This window comes from Dendrobium catenatum, unplaced genomic scaffold (genome assembly GCF_001605985.2).
Source record: "Dendrobium catenatum unplaced genomic scaffold, ASM160598v2 fragScaff_scaffold_171, whole genome shotgun sequence".
Lineage (NCBI taxonomy): Eukaryota > Viridiplantae > Streptophyta > Magnoliopsida > Asparagales > Orchidaceae > Dendrobium > Dendrobium catenatum.
The window spans coordinates 4,954-27,653 of record NW_021318633.1 but is presented as its reverse complement, the minus strand read 5'-3'; the positions used below and the strand labels follow the sequence as shown (position 1 = coordinate 27,653).

The following is a 22,700-nucleotide window of genomic DNA, read 5'->3' as shown; positions in this document are numbered from 1 at the left end:
TATTTAGCTTTGGGCCAGTTCTATAGGGCTTAACATTCCTAACGAACTTTCAAGTGGTATCAGAGCACTTTCTAGTGTCATCTAAGCACCTTTATAGGGTCTACATGTTATTTATTAATCCACATCAGCGAATTATAATGGCCATTGGATCCACGCTGATTCCATATGATGACAGAGATCAAATCCCACCATTTGATCTCGATTAAGAGATATCAGACGGCGGAGAGTCAATCCCGCAGTATTGAGTAAACGGCCCAGATTCAATTAGACGAAAATCCAAGCGACCATGTGAATCACAGAGTTGGATCAAATGATGAAAAGGCATGATCTAAACCGTTGATCTGACGATCAACGGTCCAGATCTTGTACAGGCGAGCAAACTATCATTTAAGCCCTAGATATAATAATTTGACTCATTTTAAAAAACCACTTGATTAAATGCCTTAAAATTTTAAACGCGAATTAAATATATGAAGAGAATTAATATGAGCTCAAATTTATGACTTAAAAAGTTCTTTTCAAAAAGCTAAATTATCATAAGTGCTTCTACCTCTCAATCTTCAGGATTATACCTCGTATATTCAATGGATTTGGATAAACTCAAGCTCTCTGAACTTGTAGTTTGTCAACATTTAATCCACTAGAAGGCCCCTTGAGCTAAAAAATGCATGGATCGATCCCTATAAACCTTTAAACGGAAATCACCTCAGTTTGCCATGAAGCCTACCACCAGCGAGCATTTAACGGTGGGGTTCGACTATAGGAGTGGGGAGAAGGCCATAGGGAGTTGAAACGAATTGGAGATTGGGTTTGAAAAGCTCTTGTTGGAGAGAGAGGGTTAGGGTGAGAATGAGAGCTCTTTTCCTCCTTTTGCCCTATTTAAACATCCCTGGATTGAATGGATAGCTAGGATCCATTTGGTAGGTTGCTAGGATGAAGACACCTGTCAAAGGGTTGTTGGGATGGCAGAGAATCAAAGGAACACAAGGATGATGACATGGAAAGCTAGTCTTGTGCTCTAGTGACCATGTATGATGATTAAGCTTAAGCTAAACCTAATACAAAGCTCAAACCTGGTTTAGGAAGACCCTAGAAGGTCTTAGCAGCTGCTGGAGTTAAGGGGATTTAAATTGAATGCATTTAACTTGATGATTTGACCATTTAATTGGTTTTTTAACCACTTGTTGACTGGTTTGACCAGTCAACAGGTCCAATCAGCTGACATGGCATGCCAAGAGGCTTGATGAGCTAATTGGAGGCCTTGGAGCGGATTTGATGTTCAAGGGTTAAGATTTGAATGCATTTTTATATGCATAAAAGGAGGTTTAACCATATTGTAATGGGTTTACTTGGTCAAACCAACTATGGCTTGACTAAGATAGGTTTAGGGGTAATCAAGGTATCAAATGGAATAGGTTTAAGTACTTTATGACATTGATTTGATTGTATAAAGTGATAGGTTTAGTTGACCAAGTCAACTATTGATTGGATTAAAATGACTAATCAAGTCCAAGTCAGCAATGATGCATTCAAAGGAGTTTGAATGAGGTTTGAATGCATCAGAAGTTTGGTTCAAGGGTAGAGAGAGCTTAAGATTTGATATGGTCAAACTAGGTTGAATTGGTCAACCAAGTTGACCTAAGATTAGAGTTTGAGCTTGATAGATTTGATTTGATATTTGGAGACCAATGGTGGTGGTCCCAAGGTCTGAAGAGATCAAAGCAGCCAAAATGACTATTTGAACCCTTAAGGGCCTGTTTGGTCAACCAGGTTGCCCAAGGGTCTTAGTTTGGGTCCAATGGATTTGGTTTGATGTTTGAAACTTGTTGGAAGTGGTTCCAAGTAATTCATAGTCATTTGATTTGAAATGCCTATTCAAATTCTTAAGAGGCATTTTGGTCACTTTGATCCCTAATCAACTGGGGGTCAAAGTAAGTCAGTTTAATGCTTAATGAGTCATAATCAAGGGTCTAGAAGTGGTTGGAGGATTTAGAGAAAACTCTAAGGTAAGGATCCATTGGATGGCAGGTCTAGTGGCATAGGCTATAAATATTTGAAGATTTTACAATCTTTAGATTTCAATTCAATTTATGGGGTTAGAGACATCAGAATTGGCTCAAATTTGGAGGGTTTCCTATAATAACATGTCCTATCAATGTGCAACTGATAGAATATAAATTGGAGGTCATTTGCATGGGGTTTGAAGTGTTCGAAAAATCCTTAAAAAGGGTTTCAGGATAGGGAAGTTTAGCCTTAGATTTGAGTTTGGATTTCTGGATTTGAATTAGGTTTCAAGTTTGGATGATTGGATTTGCATTATTCATATCATTTATAATCATTTTGGATGATCATGAATGATAGGATAGGATTGAAGTTTGATAGAGGCAGGATAAGGGTTTGAACTGAAGTTTGGATTTTGAACTGAACTGAAGTCTAGATTTTGATTGAGGCTTGAATTGAATTAAGGTATGGATTAGCTTGAAGTCAAGATTGATTTAAAGTTTGGATTGATCTAAGATCTAAATTCCTAAGGTCTGGATTGATCTAAGGTCAAGGTAGATCCTAAGGCCTAAGAAGATCATAGGGTATGGAGTTTGAAAGAATCTTAGGGTTTGGGAAGGTCTTAGGGCTTAGATAGATCTTAAGGTCTAGATTGGTATGGAAGAATCCTAAGGTCTAGAGTATATCATAGGGTCTAGGGTCTAAAAGAATCCTATGATCTAGATAGATCCTAAGGTCTAGATTTATTTGGAGGAATCCTAGGGTCTAGAGTAGATCCTAGGGTCTGGATTGATTTGGAGTCTAGAAGGGTCCCTACTGACCCCCTAAAAAAATAAGGTCAATAAATGGACCCCTAATATGTGTAATAGAATTAAGTTATACTACACATATTGGCGTTGACTGAATAGAAGGGTCAAGTCTGGAATTTTGATCCTAAGGGAAGGTAGAAATCTACCCTAGGGAATCAAATTTGAATTGATATTAGGGCAGTGTTGGGGAAAGCGTACTCTACCACTAATAGATCTGGTTCTAAGGGAAGGGAAAACCTACACCCTAAGGAAAGGAGAGTTTGATTTTAGAATTTTTGAATTTGAAATTAAAGTCATGATGGTGCCACAGGGGGCATACTCCATCATTAGGGAGTCTAATCTTAAAGGAAAGAGAACATCTAGCCCTAAAGAGAAGAAAGCCTGGGTGATCCTATAGGAAGAAGGGACTTCTATTTATAGAGGATCGAGTCTAGGTATTGATTCTAAGGGAAGGAAAAGCCTAACCCTATGGAATCGGGGTTTAAGTTTATACTATGGTAGTGCCACGGAGGACATACTCTACCACTAATAGATTTAATCCTAAGGGAAGGAAGAGTCTATCCCTAGAGGAAAAGAAAGCCTGGATGATCATATAGGAAGGAAAAGTTTCTAACTCTAGAGGATCAAGTTTGGATTTGATTGTAAGGGAAAGGAAAGCCTAACCTTAGAGGTTTGAATTTGGATTTGGTACTAGGGTAGTGCCACTAAAGGCGTACTCTACCACTAGCAGATCTAGTCATAAGGGAAGGGAATACCTAAACCCCAAGGAAGAGAAGATTGGATGATCATATAAGAAGGAAGAGCTACTAACTATAGAGGATAAAATTTGAAGTTTGATACTAGGATAGAGCCACGAGGGACGCACTCTACCACTAGTAGATCTAATCCTAAGGGAAGGATAAAACATGTCCTTAAGGAAAAGAAGAATGAATTTAGGAATTTGAAATTGAAATTAAAATTAGGATGGTGCCACGGGGGTATACTCCATCAATAGTGGATCTAATCCTAAGGAGAGAAAGCACGATGACTCACATCTAGCCTTAAGGAAAAGAAAACTGGAAGATCATGTGGGAAGGAAGCATTGCTTACCATAGGAGATCGGGCTTGGAATTTTAAATTTTGAAATCAAGATGGTGCCGTAGAGGGCATTATCCATCTCTAGAAGATCTAATCCTAAGGAGAGAAATCACGATGACCACATCTATCCTTAAGCATCATCAAATAAAAAAAAATGATATATATATATATATATATATATATATATCCGTGTGTGTGTGTGTAAACCATTATGCTAAAATCACTCAAAACACCCCTGTACCCTTAAATGAATGAAGAGAAAAGTAGGAGAGAGAAAAGAGGGAGAGATTTGGGGGCTGCGAAGTTGAATTCATTCATTGGCCCTCATTTAAGGGTTTTGTCAGGCATAAGGTATGCTTCTAAACATATATATCTGATTTCAATTCCAGTAAGTATATAATGAGATATAGATAAAGATTTTTTTTTAATATTTTAATAAACTTCCAATAAGTAATTTTTACTACATTATAGTATACACCATTCTAATCATTTTAAGATAAGAATTCAAAATTTCAAATGTTTGTTTTCTCTGTACAAATTTTTGTGAGTATTAACTAAATATGATATTTATAACGCTTATAGTAATTTGATAAAATCCTTAATGTTCTAAACATCACTCTAAAATAATATTTAAAAAAGACAATGTTAATTGAGTAGGCATTTTATGCCTGTGTTAATACCTAAATGTTTAATACCTCATAGTTTATGCATCATCATCTTCACGTTTAATATTATAATTATATGATGAAATATTTAAATTGCATGTTCATAGCATGACATATGGAGGATATTATGATAAAGGTAAATGTGAAAAGCACACTATCTGTGAGGTTACAAGTGCCCTACATATTCTATTATGGCCCTATCTACCTTGTGTGGATGTTTGAGGGATTTTGGACCCATATGTTGTATACTGATGTGGGAGGTTTTTTGTTTTCCTTTATTTTAGTCCAACTTATTGTATGCGGGTGTGGGAGGTTTAAAAGGGAGTTATAAGTGAAAGTTGAGTTATAAGCAAATATTGGGACATTGAAATAATCCAAAAATGAAAAGTATTTTAAAATTTGAATATTTTGATTTCTATTTAAACTAGAGCACTTTGGTGATGTGCTTGTCAGCATTGCGGTGCTACATTTAAGAACACTGTGGCATTTGAGTCTCTATTTTTATAATAATTTTAAATTATCCATGCTGCGCAGGGTCAGAGAGCTATGATGCTGGACCATTAAAAGTGATTTTATATGTATTTTATTCCAAATATCTATGCCATTTCACCCCACCTCCTCCCTTACTCTTTGCTTGGTTGTGAAGAAATCGAAGGAGAAGGGAGAGTAGGAAGAGAGAGGGAGGAAAAAGAAAGTCAAAAAGTCCTTCTTTGTTTGTTGTTCCTTTTATAAAAAAATAATTTTATTCAAAGTAAGTAACTATTATTCTCTTACCTTTGTTTTTAATAATTTTGATTTCTATAGATTTAATCTCTCCTAAATATGCTAAAAATATATTATGTCTTGATTTCGTAAGCTTTCACCATGTAACTTTTGATATTTGATATATTTTATCATTCTAAATTATTTGATATAGTTTTATTGTATTTTCACTGGTTAAAAATGTGTATAAGAATTTCTACATTAAATGAATATGAAAAATGTATAATGAAAATAGGTTGAAAGTAATGTACTATGATTTGATATGATAATATTAAAACATAATATGTACTGAAATGATTGATAAGATTGATATATACTGGAATGTGAACTGATCTGATTGAAAAGATGTGGTGAATTGATCTGATTAAAAAAATGTACTTATATATATATATATATAACCTAAGGATTCACTTATTCAGTGATTGGGAGTCATAAGGAGCTCGAGACTGATTGGGAGTTAAAAGAAGTCGGGGCGACTGATCCACGTAATTCAAGTCTTAAGGAATACACTAATTGGGAGTCATAAGGGGCAACTAATTGGGAATCATAAGTCTAGGAGTAAGATATAAAATACCTTCATCTAAATATCTAATAGAATGTTGATTTCTGATTATTAATGCTAATAAATGATACAAGTTTTTTATACTAATAACTAATGATAATATTGACTATTATTATTGATATTATAAGGGCATTGAGCTTATGAATAATAATTTTTATTATTGTTTGATGTTACTCAATAGAGATACTTACTATATAATTGTGTAAATGATAGACTTATAAGAATGATTGAATGATATGGCTGAATGAATGATTAATTATATATAGCATATATTGATTAATATATTTTCTTATATGATTTACAACATACTATTTCTCTTTTGAATTGCATTAATTTTAGTTGTAAGATTTTGGTTATTTGCTAGGCTTTTATGCTCATTATGTAAGTTTTACGTGTTTACAGAAAAGAATAAGGACCCTGTCATGAGGCACTTAACAACATCCAGAGTTTTCTATTTGCACTACTAATTTAGTTTTCTTTCAGTTCATCTAATTTACATTCATGTATTGCACACTTTGATAATTCAATAATTTAAATATAAGTGATATTTTTAACCTATTATGGCAAAATTTTAAAATTATATACATATTCTGTTGAATTAAGTATATATAAGTGCAAGTGGTATTATGATGATGAGAATGCTATGTTATTTCTAACACCTATGTGAAGTTTGTCCATGTAAAGTACAATGATGGCTCAAAAAATGAGCATATTATGATAACCCTATAAAAGCATTCTTATGAAAGGTACAAAAGTAAATATTATATGTAAAGTTAAATAGTAATTTCTAAATCTATATTCTAAAGCATCGACATGTTGACTTGCATATGAGTTACTTTCTATTAGGGGTGTCAATTTTGGGTCACGGGTCGGGTTCGGGTCGAACCCAGAACTGACCCGGGTTCAAACGGGTCAACCCTAACCCGACCCGGTTAGGTAAACGAGTTGGAAATGCGAACCCGGACCCGACCCGACCCGGGAAAGGTGTCGCGCGGGGTCGCGCGCGTCGTCGCTCGCTGGGTTGGGTGCGTTGTCGCGCGCGGGGGTCGGTGTGGACGCAGGCAGCCGCGAGCGGCGGAGCCAGCGTGGTCGGAGAGCGGGGTCGAGCGCGAGGTCGGGCGCGGTGTCGAGCGTGTGGTCGGCGCGGGGTCGAGCGGACGAGCGCACGCAGCGAGCGGCGAGCCAGCGAGGTCGGCGAGGGGTCGACTGCAGAGGTCGGGAGCGAGGTCGGGCGCGGTGTCGGGCGCGGTTCGCGCGTGGGTCGGAGCGGACGAGGCAGCTGCGGGTTCTGGGCATGTCCGCGTGGTTGGGTTAAACGGGTTGGCGGGTCAACCGGCAACCGCCGGGTCAACCCGAACCGACTGTTTACAAACGGGTCGAAATCTCTAAACCCGAACCCGACTCGTTCTCGGGTTCGGGTTGACCCAACACAAACCCGAAATTTTCGGGTCGGGTTCGGGTCGGGTTTTCGGCTCGGGTCAAATGTTGACAGCTCTACTTTCTATTAAGTATTTAGTTACAACCTGATATTTAACTTAATATCAGAATAATTTATTATTTATAATGAAATGGATATTGATATACAAGATGAGATGGTAAAAGAAGTTTATTGAGCTAGTGATGCTCATTTTGTTATATTTGTCTGATATTTCAAAAAATAAAAAAGGCCTTGTGGAGTAGAGTTGATAAGGGTTGGTTCGTCAGAAGCGTGGTTTTAAGATATTTTGGTAGTTTAGTTATTTATTTTGATGTATATTCATTGTGTGAATTGGATTAATGTACATATGATTAGAGAGATGAAATTGATGATACTATAAACTGTTAATGTTGTTTTGAATTAATTAGTTAGATCTGGTTTATTCTATATTGAGGTTGAAAAATAAATAGGTTTAAAAAATTAATTCTTCCATTAGTTCTTGAGGTGTGACACTAACACTCCAAATCCATTTCTCAATATTAATGCTTAATTAATTTCATTCTCATAAGAGTTCAAAAAACTAGCTCAAACTAGCGGGAATTAAGCTATTGTTGCCTTTCTCTCCATCATACCCTTTACAATCCATCACCATTTTACCATAAACTCTAAATTGTTGAAAAATAAATCGTTAACTTGAAAATTTCTATTTTTATAATAAAATACGTCGTTAAGAAAAATATACCATCTTAAAATATAAAAATAATATTCTACAATGAATTCAAAAAAATTTTTTATTTTTTTTTTTAAAAGATAGAATGTTTACATTCATACACATATTGATTAATAAATCTTGTAGAATAAAAATAATAGTTGTACAACATGGATGAATTTATAATTTTTTTTTATAGAATTTATGTGTTATCATAACTATTGTGATTGTCTTATTAGAATCTTATTAGATATAGTTTATTTGTGATTGCACTATTGTCTGTGATATTGTCCAAATAGCACATAACATATCACTTCAAAATATTAATTTTTTAAGAATCTTATTTGATCATGTTTGAATAACTAATCTACCATATGCTCGATCACTTTAACGATCGTTTCAAATATTTTCGATGAAAGAGTTGAACATAAATTCAATTAAGTGTTCGAATAAATTTTAACTATCATATAATATTTTTTTGAATATATTTAAATACTTAATTGAATTTATATTTAACTGTTAATGTCAAATTATATTCAATAAAATGATAGAACAAAGGTTAAGTGCTAGATTAATTTTCAAAATATTTTATAAATTTTTAAAACAAAGTATTAATTAATAACTATATTTTAATCCGAAGAATATTTTCACACATAAAGAAAAAAAAAATAATGGATTATATTATGAGGCATATAAAATTTAAATTTTCTTATTTTTAAGGCTCATTAAAATAAAAAATTTAATTAGAACATAATGTCTAACATGGCTAAGATCTCTCGTTGTTTCGCCGCTCTGGCTATCTCTACCTGGCGATTCCAATGGCCGCCTCCAGAAAACCCAAAAGCAAGCATCCGACGGCGGGATCTCCTTTCCTTCTTTTGGCAACGGCAGCGGTAGCCATTGGACTCATTTGGATTCTTTTATCCTCTTCAACCTCCGTATTCCGCTTCCCATTTACTCTGTTAGTTGGGACGGCGAAAGCCAGCGAGAAGGATGGACCAAGCGGGCTAGAGCGGAAGTATTTGTACTGGGGGAATAGGATCGATTGCCCTGGTAAGCATTGCGATTCTTGTGAAGGTCTTGGGCACCAGGAATCCAGCCTCAGATGCGCGCTTGAGGAAGCCCTATATCTGAAAAGGTTCCTCTCATTATGCTTCGGATTAAAAAATTCGGTTGGAATTGATGGATTATATTGCGTGGAGTATTTCATCTTTTTGGGTGAAAAATCTTGGCTTGGAATTTTTGAAAGTATTTGTATGAAATTACTGCTCCAAATGTGTATATCTTGCCTCCTTTCATGTTAAACGTTATAAGCTTAGGGCTGTTTTTTATCCTATTTTATGCCAGATTTAAGCAAGGTTTAACTTAAATCCTGCCGAATAGAATTTTAGAGTATTTAAGTACTACTATTTTGATAAATCCCATTTCAACCCAATTGTTTTGTTAAATCACCTATCGCAATTTTTTAATTCTGAAACAAATATCCAAACAATTTTTAAGGATTTAGCAAAATTTTATTCTTGTCATTGCCAAACGTTTCAATCCTCTTGAAATTTTCTACGGGCATGTTAGTAAGGGGATGTTAGGCTACAGGTAACATTTAGTTCAAGTATGATTTAGCAAATCATGTAAATTCAGCTTTAGTAAACATTGAGAGGATTAAATTGTTTGGCATAAAAATTAGTAAATCTTGATAAACTGTTTGGTTATTTGTTTTAGAATTTAAAATTTGTGAGAATGAAAAATCCTTAAATATGTTCGATAATCTAAACGGTGGGATTTAAACTATTCTGGATTTAACTAATAATGGAGCTGAAATAGAGTTGATGAAAACAATAGGATTTAATTTAACAAAATTATTTTTAACAAGAGTTAAGCTAAATCTTGCTTAAAGCTTATCTAAAATAGGATACCAAACAATCACTAGATCTGGATTTATAGCATTTGCTAAATCCTTTTTGTAGCTAAACATTGCCTTATTGATAACATGGTATTGTTGATGAGATGTTTTCATTTGATTTTCCAGAGTGTTTGTGATGCCTTCTAGAATGTGCATTAACCCAATACACAACAAGAAGGGGATATTGCATCACTTGAATGCCACATCAGATGAAAGGTATGTTTGTCGGTGTTGTCATTTAATACTCTTTAGTGTGCTTATGTTTTTTCTTATGCATGAACTTTTGAATCCACTGTAAGTTTGCATGGCTCAATCCTTGTTGAATTAGATAGCTTATCCAATGATTTTTTTTAATGCTTTTCACTGTTCTTATTTGCTTTAATACTTCCCAAGGCTCCTTTATTCAGTTTATACTTGATCAAGGCAATAACATTTTAGTCCCTTTGAGAAGTTTAACGATGAGTGTTATTTTGGTATTGTAGTCTTTCTTTCTCTTTTTTGATTGATTAAATGCTGCATGATGGGGGAGGTTGGAGCTTACTCATTTTACTAAAATATTAGTAAACTCATTTTGGTAGAATATTTGTAACTTCCACTAAACTAATAAAGCTTGTATATTGTTGTATGATAGATTGAAATTTTAAAGGGAAACTATGCGATATTATTTTGAGCAGGACACCAAAGTATCTTTTAATTTCCCAAGGTGGGGGGAGGGATTAGGAGAATGATTAATACAGCTAATAACTTGTCTTTTTTCTAATACTTTACTTCTGGTTCCTTGAATATTCTCTTTTATGATTGATTAAATGCTGCATGATGGGGCAGTTGGGAGCTTACTCATTTTACTAAAATATTAGTGAACTCATTTTGGTAGAACATTTGTAACCTCCGCTAAACTAATAAAGCTAGTATATTGTTGTATGGTAGATTGAAATTTTAAAGGGAAACCATGCAATATTATTTTGAGCAGACACTAAAGTATCTTTTAATTTCCCAGGATTGGGGGGGGGGATTAGGAGTATGATTAATTTAGCTAATAGCTTGTCTTTTTTCTAATACTTTACTTCTAGTTCCTTGGATATTCTCTTTTCTGATTGATTAAATGCTGCATGATGGGGGAGTTGGGAGCTTACTCATTTTACTAAAATATTAGTGAACTCATTTTAATAGAACATTTGTAACTTCCGCTAAACTAATAAGGCTAGTATATTGTTGTATGATAGATTGAAATTTTAAAGGAAAATCATGCGATATTATTTTGAGCAGGACACCAAAGTATCTTTTAATTTCCCATGAGTATGGTTAATGGCAAACAAAGCAAGCAAACTTAGTCGGTAAATGGTAGACTTTTGGGTGTTCATATTAATATTGTCTTTCTTGTTGGTGCACAAGTGAATGGGCTGGTAAGTGCTTTTGTGGATGAGATCTCGCATTGTAATTGATTTCTTTTACTGTCTGAACTCCTATTTTCTTCAAATCACATGGGTGTGTGATGCATAGATGTCATAATTGACCATTTAAAGTGAAATCATATGAACTTTTTTTTAATCATAGAATGAAAAGACTTTTGATTGAAATCACATCAATAGCAAAATATTTTTAATTCCCCATGAGAATGTTTAGTGCCAAAAATGTTGACAAACTTTGTCTAAAAGTTAGACTTTAAGTTATTCTTGGGTGGGCTATCGGGCTCTCTTGTGAGGCCTCGCGTGCTTGCAGTGTTGTTATCAGCTCTTTTACCTCACGAAACTCATATTTTCTTCAAAATATTTGCTTGTGTGCATGTGACATTACAATTGACTTGTTTTATCTCATTAAACTCTTAGTTTCTTCAATTCACATTTTACTGTTTTCTTTTAGATGGGCAGCCGGTTCTTGTGCCATGAGCTCTTTGTATGATGTGGATCTTATTTCAAAAACTATTCCAGTAATACTTGACAATTCAAAAATGTGGTATCGTGTTCTATCAACAAGTATGAAGCTAGGAAAGAGGGGTTTGGTTCATGTGGATGGAACTAGTAGGGATGATCTCAAATACAAGTCCTTCTATTCAAATGTTTTGCTAATCAACCGTACTGCAAGTTCTCTTTCATGGTAAACTTTATGGTTCCCACTTGTTCCTTGTAGCTTTATCTTAATTTTCTGGCATATACATTTTATTATCACCATTTACTTCTATATTATCAATGGTTAAAGGATAAACAACAGTTTGGTATGTGATGTTTAATACTGCAAGAACTAATTTTTATCATGATAACATGCAGGTTTATGGAGTGCAAGGATCGAACCAACCATACTTCAGTCTTGTTGCCATATTCATTTCTTCCTATGAGTGCAGCTCCGAAGTTAAGAGATGCAGCCAACAGGGTATTGACTTTTCTAAGCTAAATTATATGCAAATGCCATATGGTTTTGAAGTTTGCAAAATGCCAAGTTTCTAAGCTATATCATATGCAAATGTCATATAGTTTTAAAGTTTGCAAAATCCCAAGCTTCTATCCATTTTCTCTAGAAATACAAATGGTTTTTAATCTACTTCTGAAATATGAAGCAAGTCCCCTCCATATAAATTACCTTGAAAGATGTAGTTCTAAAAATCCGTAAAGCATATATGTGGCAGATGCAGATTCCTCCATATTTTGTACATCATTGAAAATTTCATGGTGCTGCTTGTATCAAGTCTTTCACGAATACTAGCAAAAAAAAATTTGATGCATTTAACGGTGCAGCTGAATTGCTGAGAACTGGAACAGTGAAGCTGATGGTTTTCTTGACACCTTTGCACAATTAGATTTTGCCCATACTCCAAGAACGGAAATCAAAGTTTCAAGAGAGGAAGATGCGAATAAATAACTGAACAGTAGGGAAAATATTTTTCGGTTACGTTTCATCCAATGAATTCAATTTTTTTGAGCTCCACTAGTTAGCTAGGGTTCTTGATTAAAATGTGTTGAATAATTGACACCATCTACTTTCCTGAAATAAGAAAAATATTTTCATTCCATCTATGGACTTGTGACAATTGAAGGCAGGATATTGGCGGGTCAGCTTAGGGTGGAAATCTTAGGATTCCTTGCACATGGCGAACTGCCAGGGTTGATAAGTATGCAGCAACAACAGTAAGGGGGTTCTTTTGAATTGCTAACTTGGCTGCTTCTCCACCCCTGAATGTTTGTGTGCAATTGAGAGTTGATTTACCATGAGTCCTTAGCATATGCTTGTATATGAATTGTCACAATCATATATGCTTCTTGGGGATTGTTCAAGCCAAACAATTTGCATGAACCTTCACTATTATTTGTGAGTGAATGATGCTAGAGATCACACGATCTTCATTATTCTTGAACATAGCTTGTAGTTTGAAAGGGACTTTGTTGTTTGTTGGGATTACTATGTCTTCTTATAAGATTGGCATGAAGACTGCCCTCTATTTCAATCTTCATTGCTTGCATATTTGAATGCATTTGTTCGTTGAAGTCGATTATAGAACATTATCACATTCACATGTATATGTCTCACAATCGTTCACAGACATTCATAAGTTTCTTGCAGTTTCTTGTAAGTGGACCATTCTATGTGCAATAGATTCATGTTCATGCTTATAGGTGCATTATTTTGTCTACCACAAGTCTTCAGCATATGCTTGCATGTGAATGGTCACGATCATTGCATATTCTTTGTATATGTCATTAAGTTCATTGAGAACTTGCATTATTCCTTGTGAATGAATCAACAATTCATGCCCTTTTGAAATGTAAGTCTCTTATTCATTCATAGATTTTTACTTGCATGATCAAATTCATTGATTAACATTCATGGCTCTCACTTTGAATGTTGGACTTTTTAACTTAAATCATTTGTTCAATGCCCATTTAAGCTCGAGTCTAGTTCGAATTTGAGCTCAATTTCCTATAGATGTTTGTATAGCTCGAGTACAATGTTCACAAATGCAAGTTTGATTCATAATTATTCGAGTTACATCCTTTTAATGCTCAAATGAAGTTGAAGGTTAAGTTTATTCCATTTAGGTTCAATTTTTTTAGTTAATCGTTTGAGTCTCATTTATGTTCAAGTCCAAGTCCAAGTTGTCCAAATTAGATCCCATGTAAGTCCAAATTTTGTTCAAGTTCCTTGTTCTTTCATCGAATTTTTTGGCAATCCTCCACGGCGTCTCTCTCGTTTAGAAAAATTTTTGGGAACTAGCCTTCCCCTCCACCCACATGCGTTTCAAGGTAGATCCCGTAGACACTCGGCTACATTTTCTTCAATCCCTGCTGCTACATGAGCGTTTAAGGTCTCGGCCACCTGTTGAAAATAAGCACAGTTGTTTTCTCATGTATGAGTACTTATTTTTGTCTCCCCTCACCACTACATGAGCGCTCGGAAAGATTATCATCTCTCTCAGCGTCCCCACCGGTTTCCCCCCACTGCTAACGTGACGAGTGGGAGTTTGCCAAGCTTGTCGCAAACCTATTAGAATAGATTTTTAGGTTAGAAAAATTTTATACCTTCACGGGATGACGACAACAACAGGATCACAAAAAAATTACATTTGATTTGTCCCCATTTTTTTGCTTCTTCTCTCTTTTTTTTTTGCATAAATCACCTTAATTCCTTTCTCACTTTCATTAAGATCTAAATAAAAAGTTACTGTAGCGATAAGCAATAAGGTTCAAAACTTCACAGATTTATATCACGGAGAATTTCATAAATTGCCTTTCCCCTCCCACCTCATTTGAATGATGCTTCACAATCTCATCTCTCGTTTCTTAACTCTTCAACACAGCAGAGAGATAGAGTTCATCTTGAAGGAAAATCAAGTTGAAAAGGTTTCCTCTTTCTCTGAATTTAAATCCTCTTGAACATTCACCATAATGGAGCCATCTTTATGACTGCAACCAAATACTTGGCTTTTCATTAAATCCTAGTCATTAACAATGGTTTTGCCAGCCATAAGAAATAACCAACCATTGCATGAAATCTCCCCAGAGATCATAAGACCCCATGATAAACACCTTTGGAGTTTAATTTCAAAATTCCCTGTATTCGACATACCTTTATGGAAAAAGTCCACCATGACAACGGCTCCAATAGGATCTTCAATTGATTGTGTGGAAAGTATATTGCTTTTGAATTAGTTGCAACTGATTGAAAGGAATAGATTTGTGCATCCCCTTCTCACACATACGCTTGTTGAGAAATATGGAACTGTTACTTTTCTCGAAGTCCCAAATCATCAAGCCAATCTTCCAACTGCAGTTCACTTTCTGTCATTGGATTTTGCTCTTCACCCAATACCAAAACCATCTTTCCGATGTATTTTTTTATTCTATATTATTTATTTTGCTCTATCTTGAATTCAAACAGAGTAACCTTCAGCCTATTGTTTTAATCTTATATGCACCAGCAAAAGCCCACTATTTCACCACCATAAATGTATGATTCACTATTTGTAAACGTCGTATCCTTTCCACCGATGAAGCCATGAAAAGAGAGCGGCCTTTGATTCTTAGCGAAAGAAGCTCGTAAAATTTAAATGGCATCAGGCGTCAAAGTTGTCGCCAAGGAGGCAAGCCGTGAGATGTAGGACAGATTCCAGCCCAGTAGGTTGGAATCGGAGTTGATTGCGGCTTGAGAGATTGCTGAATAAGAAACATTGTCATAAGAAGTGGAAGAGGAATTGGTTTTTTAGTAGCAAGGAATTTCCACGTGCTTTCTTGACGTTCTTTTCCTCTATGCATGTGCCTCTCATAGTGCTAGGAATCTGGTAATCTCCTGTGAGCATCTCCATTTCTTTCCATTATTCTCCTTGCATCTTTCTGGCTGCTGATCCTCTGTTTCTCCCCATATCCCATTTTGAAAGCAGTCCACCCCAATGCATGTGGATGATGAAAGCAAGGAAGGTGAGTTGAAGTGAGTCGAGGAGGAAGCTTCATCTTGTAGTGATGCCTGAAGGCCATGTGACTTTGGAATAAAAGCTTGTGTTCCAACTCCCGCCATTGGGAAGCAGTGAAGGGGTATCTTGAACTGCTTCTCCCACTCATCATCTTTTCTTGCACGAACTACAGGCAAGAAGAAAAAGAGTGGGCAAGAGGAAGAGAAACCTTACAGCTGGAATAATTTGTTGCCTTGCTGCACAAGAACAGGGGATCGGATAAGAAGCTACAGGCAATTTAGAAGGCTTGTGATCGTATCCAAGAAGAGTTGGACCTCAAAGGGAGAGGCATGAGGAAGATTGTGTGAAAAATTAGTTGTGCCTTGCGTGTGGAGATAGCAGAAGAGAGCAATGAACGGGCCTCATTTAATTTGTTTTAATGACGATGAGATGGGCTCTGTAGAAGTGACTGAGTAGGATTTATGGGATTTTGACAGGGATTCAGAGCAGATTTTGACAAAGACGAGGTGAACATTTAATGTGATTTTGATTATTCATTTGACTTGTTGATTTTGGGTTAAATCTGCTGATAGGGCTTAATTATGACTTGCTATTATAAGTAATATTATAAATTTGGGCTGATAGCAATGCGTCCAACAACAAAATGATCTTGATTTGCGTGGTTTTCTCAAAAATTGTGCATTTATCTTGTTTTACGTGTCGAATTCTCCGAGCATCAAAATTAGAAAAATTAATAGTGAATTTAGGGTATTGTCGATGTTCCGGTCGTAACGACGTAGTCTGTTTTGCGATCGGACATCGTTTGAGCAACGTCGAGGCTAATTTTTCTCAAAATACATGTAGTCGCTTTGGAACCACCTCGATTTGTGTGCAAAATCTCATTCAAACAAATTGGAAGTGCATTTAGAGTATTGACGGTGTTCCAGACACAACGACGAAGTCCGTTTGTCAATCAGACGTCATTTGGGTAGCTCCGATCGATCTTTTTCCTTGAAATTCGTGCTCTGCCTCGGGATGCATGTTGACCTCCTCGCATACTTTAATTTGAATAAATTGACTATCATTCATAAGTATTTAGGATGTTCTGATTGCATTGGCGAAGTTCGTTTCGTGGTCGGACTTCATTTGGGCAGTGCTGAGGCCTATTTTCCTTGATATGTGTGCTTTTATCTCGAACAGCAACCCTGATGATCCAAATTGAATAAACAAAATGTAGTTTTTAGAGGTTTACAATGTTCCGGACGCAACGACGAAGTCTGTTCGTAGATCCGACGTCGTTTGATCATCATCGCGCTTTAATTTCGGGTGTCAGTCGTACCTTTTGACCGATCTCATCCGATTCGACTGCGAGGGGCCTCGACCTAGCAGAATTCGATGTTCTGATTGTAATAACGCTGTCCGTTTGGCATTCGGAGGTCATTTGACCCTTCAAGTGACGTGTGACGCTAAGATGCATGTCACTTTATTCACCAGTTTGGGTCCTTTCTCACAAGGTTTGAGATATAGGGGTCAACAAGCTCTGATACCAAATTGATGCGATTTAAAAATCTCTGAACCAAGTAAGAGAACACTAGATATGCAAACTAAACACCTTCCTTTCAATATAGCAAAAACAAAAACAACAATAAAACATAACCCAATAATGCTTACAACTTCTAATAGAAAAGGACTTAACAATAGCTTACAACTTCAAATAAAAAGGACGCAATAATTCCTTACAACTTCAAATAAAAAGGACACAACACAACTTACAAATAATCAAAAATTTGAGGAGAAATATACAAGTGGAATGGGAACCATTGAGAGAAGAATATATAAAAGTCTAAGACGAAATATAAGAAGGAAGGTAGAAGAGGATAGCTCGCAAACTATGACAAACACGCAGGTTTCACAATCCAAAATTTTATCACATCTTACTCTCTTTTCACAAAGAAATTCAGCCCCAATTTATAGGAGAAATGAAGGGGGGAGGACATTTATTATCCCACGTAAATGTTTCACCAAAACAGCCACAAAAACCCCTCCACATTAGCTCATATATGGAGAAGTCAAAGAAAACAACACATGGATCAGCAAGGGGAAGAATACGAGTAGCCAACAATAGATAAACTAAGAAAACAATAAGGAAACCAAGAAAACAGTAGGGAAATTGAGCAGCCATGTGGGGAAACCAAACAACCATCATGGGAAGACCAAACAGCCGCATGGGGAAAACAATCAGCAGTAGAGAATTCAAGCAGTCGGCTGGGAAAATTAGTAGACAACATGGAAAATAAGAAGATAGTAGGGAAAACAAAAAGCCACTAGAAACGATAAGTGAAAAAAAAAAAAAAAAAATTGAAATAAAAAAGCTTAGCCTAGACTGCATCAGAAGATGCTTTCATAAAATTATATTTGTTTGTAGTTTCTTAAGCCAATTGTCTCTTTTTTTGTATGATTTCATTACCTTTCCTAATTTTATCCATTCTAATCTATTAATGACCATTTTTGCTGAATAAAAGAAATGAGCATTTTACCTTTCATTCCTTTATTTGTCCTTATACTCTATCCTATACTTCTATCTTCTTACATAATTTAACTAACATTCTATTATATAATGAACTACTAATTGACTCACAACAACCTTAACTATCCATCTTCATTTATTGTAGAAATCTGTCCAGGTGTTTTTTTACCCCCCTCCCCCCCGAACCATCTTATACTAAAAACTATTCCCCTTAAATCTATAATTGTAAGGCTTTTGCCAGACCCCGTGTAAAAGATGCGATGATTTATGACTGCTAAAGGTCGTACCAATGGGTAGCCTTCATTAAATTGTGTTATTAATGTAGCTGGTTGTATGTTGGAGTCTTGTAGAAATGGTTCGAGACATGAAATATGAACAATTGGGTATCTTAGCTATTTCTGGTAGCTCAAATTTATATGTAAAGTCTGTCTTTACTCGACAATTTCTGTTATAGTGATGTTTATCATTAATGTTTGTCTATAAGATTACATCTTAATCAAAACTAAATCGCTCATTATGGCTTGTTATGCTTCTTATACATTATCTTTTTCACCTTATTTTATGGACTTTACAAATTCTTATGCAATGATGAAGCAACGTATCTCTATCTCGCAACAAGGAATCAATGACTTCTATGTAGGATGTCCTTATTCACGAGGAATAATAGTTGGTGGCGATCTTCCATAAATGACTTAGAAAGGAGACATTCTCATTAATGTATCTGTAGATGTATTATTAGAGGATTCTACCTAAGATAAAATTTTACCCTTTCTCATAGGGAATCCATCACAAAACTTCATAAATAATGTTCTGACTAGTGACTAGTCATCTCCTTTTACCCACTAGACTCCGAATGGTATGAGCTGCAATGGCTCAAAGCAATTTCATCGAGTCAAAATCGACCCTTCCCAAATGAAGTCATTTGGATGCAATGACTCGTGGGATGCCATGCAGCACAAGTGCAATAAGCAAAGGTTAAGGCTAAAAAATATGAGTTATTTAGTCTACCGATGACCAAAAAAATAATAGTCTTTTATAAATTTTTAGAACGGCTGATATGAAATCCATTTAAAATTTCTTCCCAAAGAGCAATTGAAATTGGTAATGTTTGTGGTAATCCTGCTGGACACATTCTATCATACTTTATTTACTGACAAATAGGACATGGGCGAACAAAATGTTGGGCATCCTTCTACATATTGAGCCAATAAAGTCATTACTCGAGCCAGTGCTCTTATCATTCTACCATGGCTGCTTGTTGGAATATAACAAAATTCAATCTAGACTGCTTTTTTGAGGTTTGAAGTAGTAGCCACACTATTCTTTACAAATAATGTAGTCTATTTGGATGGAAGTAGTTGCTGGAAGTTATTTGGCTAAAGATTTCTGCGGGTACACAGTTGCTATTACATTTATGTATGTCGTGTTTTAGATTTGCTTTGATCCATCAATGCTACTGTTTGCTGAGTTTTAGCCAGTTGATTATTGTTGGACAACTCGATGGTTTTCTTGCTAGAATGTGGGTATATTTATTCTTTTCTAGACTTTCCCATTGAAGTATGGATAATCATCAAACGAAGATGTCAACTCAGTATTGAAGAAAAGTGCTTGCTCATCCTTATTTTCTTTCTCATCATTGATCACCATTAGGACATATAATTTTGATTTACAAATATGCTCAAAATGATATTTTTCACCACGTTGGAACCAAAACATTTTTTTATCTGTGGCTGCTTGCAGTTACCGGAACAATAGCCTAAAGACGAAAACTGCATTAGGATCTCACCCCGAAGTGCTTTACTCCTATATAATCTAGTTCAACGACAGTGGGGAATCTAGAAATAACTAGGACTTTCGCATTGATGGCAAACTTTGTGCACGTGTAGCTTGCTACGGCTATATCAATACACTCTAGGAACTCAATCATTACCTTAAGGATGGTCACGAGGTTCTTCAAAATGTTGCCTATGAGCATATGTTCTTATTCCAAGCTATAATATAAGGCTAGAGAACTCGCGTAGACTTTAGGGAATGAAATGATGGGCAGATGGGGTTCTCTAGTTGTTCTTTGTTTAGAGACTTTGACTGCAGCATTTCAATGCACGATGGGAACCATTGAACATGTTCATTATTTAGTGTTTGCAGCTAGGGATTTATCGTTGATTGGAGGGGAAGAGGTAAAAGGATTTAGGATGTGCTTGCATGGAGATTGCGGGAAACCAAAAGGCACTATAACATGAGTTCTGGCGCTACTTTGTTTGTGGGGCTTTTAACTGAGAGATTATTAGGTGCGGAGTGCGGACGGGGAGCACCGTCCGCAACAAGCATTGGCGGGTGATCGGTACCGAGCACCCCCCAATGCTTGTGCGGACGGTGCGTACTCCGCACCTAATAATTTTTCCTTTTAACTATTGATCCACGCATGTTAGACACTTCATTGGAAGCTTACTCATAAGATAAAATGTTTGTCAATGGTGGATTGGTGGAGCGGGCCATCAAGGGTGGCGATGCGAAGCGCTGAGGAGCATAGGGGTGGATAATTTTTCTAGTGGGAATGAAAGAGTTGGTTTTGGCCGGAGAATTTTTTATCTTTGGAATTTTTAGTTTTGTTTTGGCTTTTTTAATTGTTTTTTGTTTGTATTTACTTATTATTGAATATTATTGTTGTACAATCAACGGCTATTTTTTTTTATTTTTCTTAAATTTTGTTTGTTTGGTAATTTTATTCTATTATGTTGGATTCAAGATTCTCGTTTTAAGCATGCGATACAAGCTATTTTGGAATGTTCAAACATAAATTATTTATTTCAAAATAAAAAAATACAATTAATACGATAAGATGTATGCATCTAATAAAACATGCATGCCATATATATGTGGAAATATTTGAGGCCTGGGTAGTTTTTAAAAAGTACTTCCGGAAGCCTGTTGAAGAAATATTAATATTTATTGTCGGAAGGTCGGATGAGCTGAACTAATATTTATCCTTATTTGCTGTTTCTGTGCAATACTATTTCACTTGTTGGCATGCATGGTTTATTCGGAAGAAATATATGTTTACTGTATAATTCTGAATATTGCTTCTTTTATTACTGTTGTGCTTTGTTAATCTTTTAAAATTAAGCAAACTTTTTCATACAGATCAAGGAATTACTCGGTGATTATGATGCCATTCATGTGCGCCGAGGTGATAAGATAAAGACTAGAAAAGACCGATTTGGAGTTCCTAGAAGCCTACACCCTCATCTAGACAGAGACACTCGTCCGGAATTTATTCAAGTAAGGATTGAAAGATGGATAGCACCAGGTCGCACACTATTCGTTGCTTCAAATGAGAGGAAACCCGGTTTTTTTTCAACTCTCTCTGCAAGGTATACTGCGCATAAAGTTGACTTTTGTTATGCTAGAAAAATACAAGAGCCTGCTCAGAAATAAAACCTCTTTTTTTTCTTGCTTTTTGAGGCTGTTTGATTGCAAGATTTAGCCAAAATTTAAATCTTGTCAAATCATTTTTAGAATCTCATAAATTCTTCTATTTTTTAAAATCTCACTTTCCTCGCGTTGTAGGATAAATCCCACATTTAGGGGGTGTTTGGTATCGGATTTGTCCGGCGTCTTTAGTAGGATTTAGCGTAAATCCAACCCGCAAAGAGGCGAAGTAGAATAGCAACGAATTGCAAGAGAATAGAAAAAAGCAAACCCAAGCAAACCTGCGGGCTGTGCGGCTATAGGAAGGTTTCTGTATTGCTAGAGAACATAGGAATAAATTAATTTAGTTTAACTACGTTGATTATAATTAATTATAATTCTTACTTAGTAATGGTAATTAAATTAATGATTAATAACTAACTCATAAATAATTAAAATTAATGAAATATAATCAAATTTAAAATTAATAAGTTATTTCAAAATTAGTTACTTTTTAATTATATTATTTTCTAATTTTAATTTATTGATAACAATTAAAATTAAAATTAATAATTAATTTGTACTTTAAATATAAACAAAAATTAAAATGCAATTTAATAATGAACTAACCGGTTGAAATCCTAGATTATATTATCAAATAGTTCTACAAAATTTAATAGGATTTAAGATTTATCTTGTGAAACAGTTTTTAGTATTTAACTTTTCCAGAATTTAACAATTTTATTAAATTATGCTCAAGTTAAATCATGCTTGTTGCCATTATGTTGTAGTGTACTATAATGCAGTCGTTAATCAGTGTAAAAAAAAAAAATTCATGTTGTCATGTACTCTTTATGTTTTTAGTTGTTTTTGTTTAATGATATTATGTTTGGTTTATTATTTGGCATTGATTTATCTCTAATTTATAACAGTTGTATTGAGGTGGCTTCATATTACTCCAACAACAACAACAACAACAACAACATCA

General features: G+C 35.3%; 1 protein-coding gene across 1 annotated transcript; it reads left to right on the top strand.

Moving 5' to 3' along the window:
- Positions 1-8,773: 8,773 nt before the first annotated feature.
- On the top strand, positions 8,774-21,675 carry LOC110101064 (the record flags this gene model as incomplete). The annotated part of the gene is given in 5 exon segments (XM_028692856.1): positions 8,774-9,140; positions 10,029-10,118; positions 11,763-11,996; positions 12,167-12,269; positions 21,446-21,675. Coding segments are annotated over 5 exon segments (977 nt in total), but the record flags the coding sequence as incomplete, so codon positions are not given.
- Positions 21,676-22,700: the final 1,025 nt, after the last annotated feature.